General features: G+C 57.9%; 1 protein-coding gene across 1 annotated transcript in view; it reads right to left on the bottom strand.

Moving 5' to 3' along the window:
* GRIK5 (glutamate ionotropic receptor kainate type subunit 5) overlaps positions 1–1,159 on the bottom strand; it is a 51,610-nt gene that overhangs the window by 971 nt on the left and 49,480 nt on the right. Inside the window, 1 exon segment of the mRNA XM_023744864.1 lies at positions 3–80. Within this exon segment, the coding sequence (XP_023600632.1) occupies positions 3–80 (78 nt within the window).

The raw sequence follows: 1,159 nt of genomic DNA on the forward strand, positions 1-1,159 counted from the left end.
CCGGCCCCGGGGGAAACGGGACGCTTTGCGCCAGGACCCGGCGTGCCGCAGCTCCTGCACCATTTCCGGGCCCACGGACCCTTCCGGGCAGGGGGGGGGTCACCGGCCCCCGCTCTCCTCGCCCCCACCCATTCGCCAGGCTCTGCGTCGGTCTCTCCCCTCCCCCCCCCCCCCCCCCAGCTTCTCTCCACTCCCCCTCCTCTCCTCTCCACACCCCACCCCGCCCCACCGGCTTTCCTCACCTCTTTCTCCCCGCCCCACCCCCCAGGCCTTTCGTCTCCTTTCCCTTCCCTCCGGGTTCCTTCCTTTCACCTCTCCAGCTCTCCGCTCCTGTCTCTCCACTTTTCTCTCCCCTCTCCGTTCTTACGTGGGCTTCTTCCTGAATCTGCCCTTCGCTTCCTCTCTCTTGTCTTTTCACTTTAAATTTTCTGCCTCTAGTCCTTCCATCTCCTGCCTCTGACTCATGCTATCATTATTGCTAGTCATATATGTTGAGCACCTACTGTGTGCCAGGCACTGTTCTGGGCCGTGGATACAGCAGAGAACCAGACAGCAGTCCCTGCCCTTGTGGAGGTTATATTCCAGTGTGCAAATGCAAAAAAAAAAAAAAAAAGAAGGAAAGAAAGATGCAAACGCAGGTGGTATGTGAGCCGATGAGTGCTTTGAAGAAAAATAAAGTCCGCAAAAGTGGTGGGGCGTGTGGGTGGGGAGTGAGGCTGAATTTCAACAAGGGGCAGGTAGGGAAAACTCATAGAGGTGTGCCCTGGAGCCTGGTGGGAGACCAGGCAGCAGCCACTCAGCAGGACGAAGGTGCGTGCGGAAGTGAGAGTGGCGGATGTTCAGGAACCACGAGAATGGAGTGTGCAAGGGGGAGAGAGGTAGATGAGGTGAGAGGAACAATGGGGCCAGCTCATGGGAGGCCAGAGGACGCTAAGGATTTGGCTTTTACTCTGAGTCGGATGGGAGCCAGTGGAGAGCTTGCCAGGGGGGATGCTGTGCTCTCACAGGATCATGGAAGTGTTGAGACTAGACCAGTGGTCGGCAAACTGCGGCTCGCGAGCCACATGTGACTCTTTGGCCCCTTGAGTGTGGCTCTTCCACAAAATACCGACAATGTGCGCATGGGCCACGAAGTTTCAATCGCACTGTACGTGCGCGC

The sequence above is a fragment of the Myotis lucifugus genome, unplaced genomic scaffold (genome assembly GCF_000147115.1).
Source record: "Myotis lucifugus unplaced genomic scaffold, Myoluc2.0 scaffold_493, whole genome shotgun sequence".
Lineage (NCBI taxonomy): Eukaryota > Metazoa > Chordata > Mammalia > Chiroptera > Vespertilionidae > Myotis > Myotis lucifugus.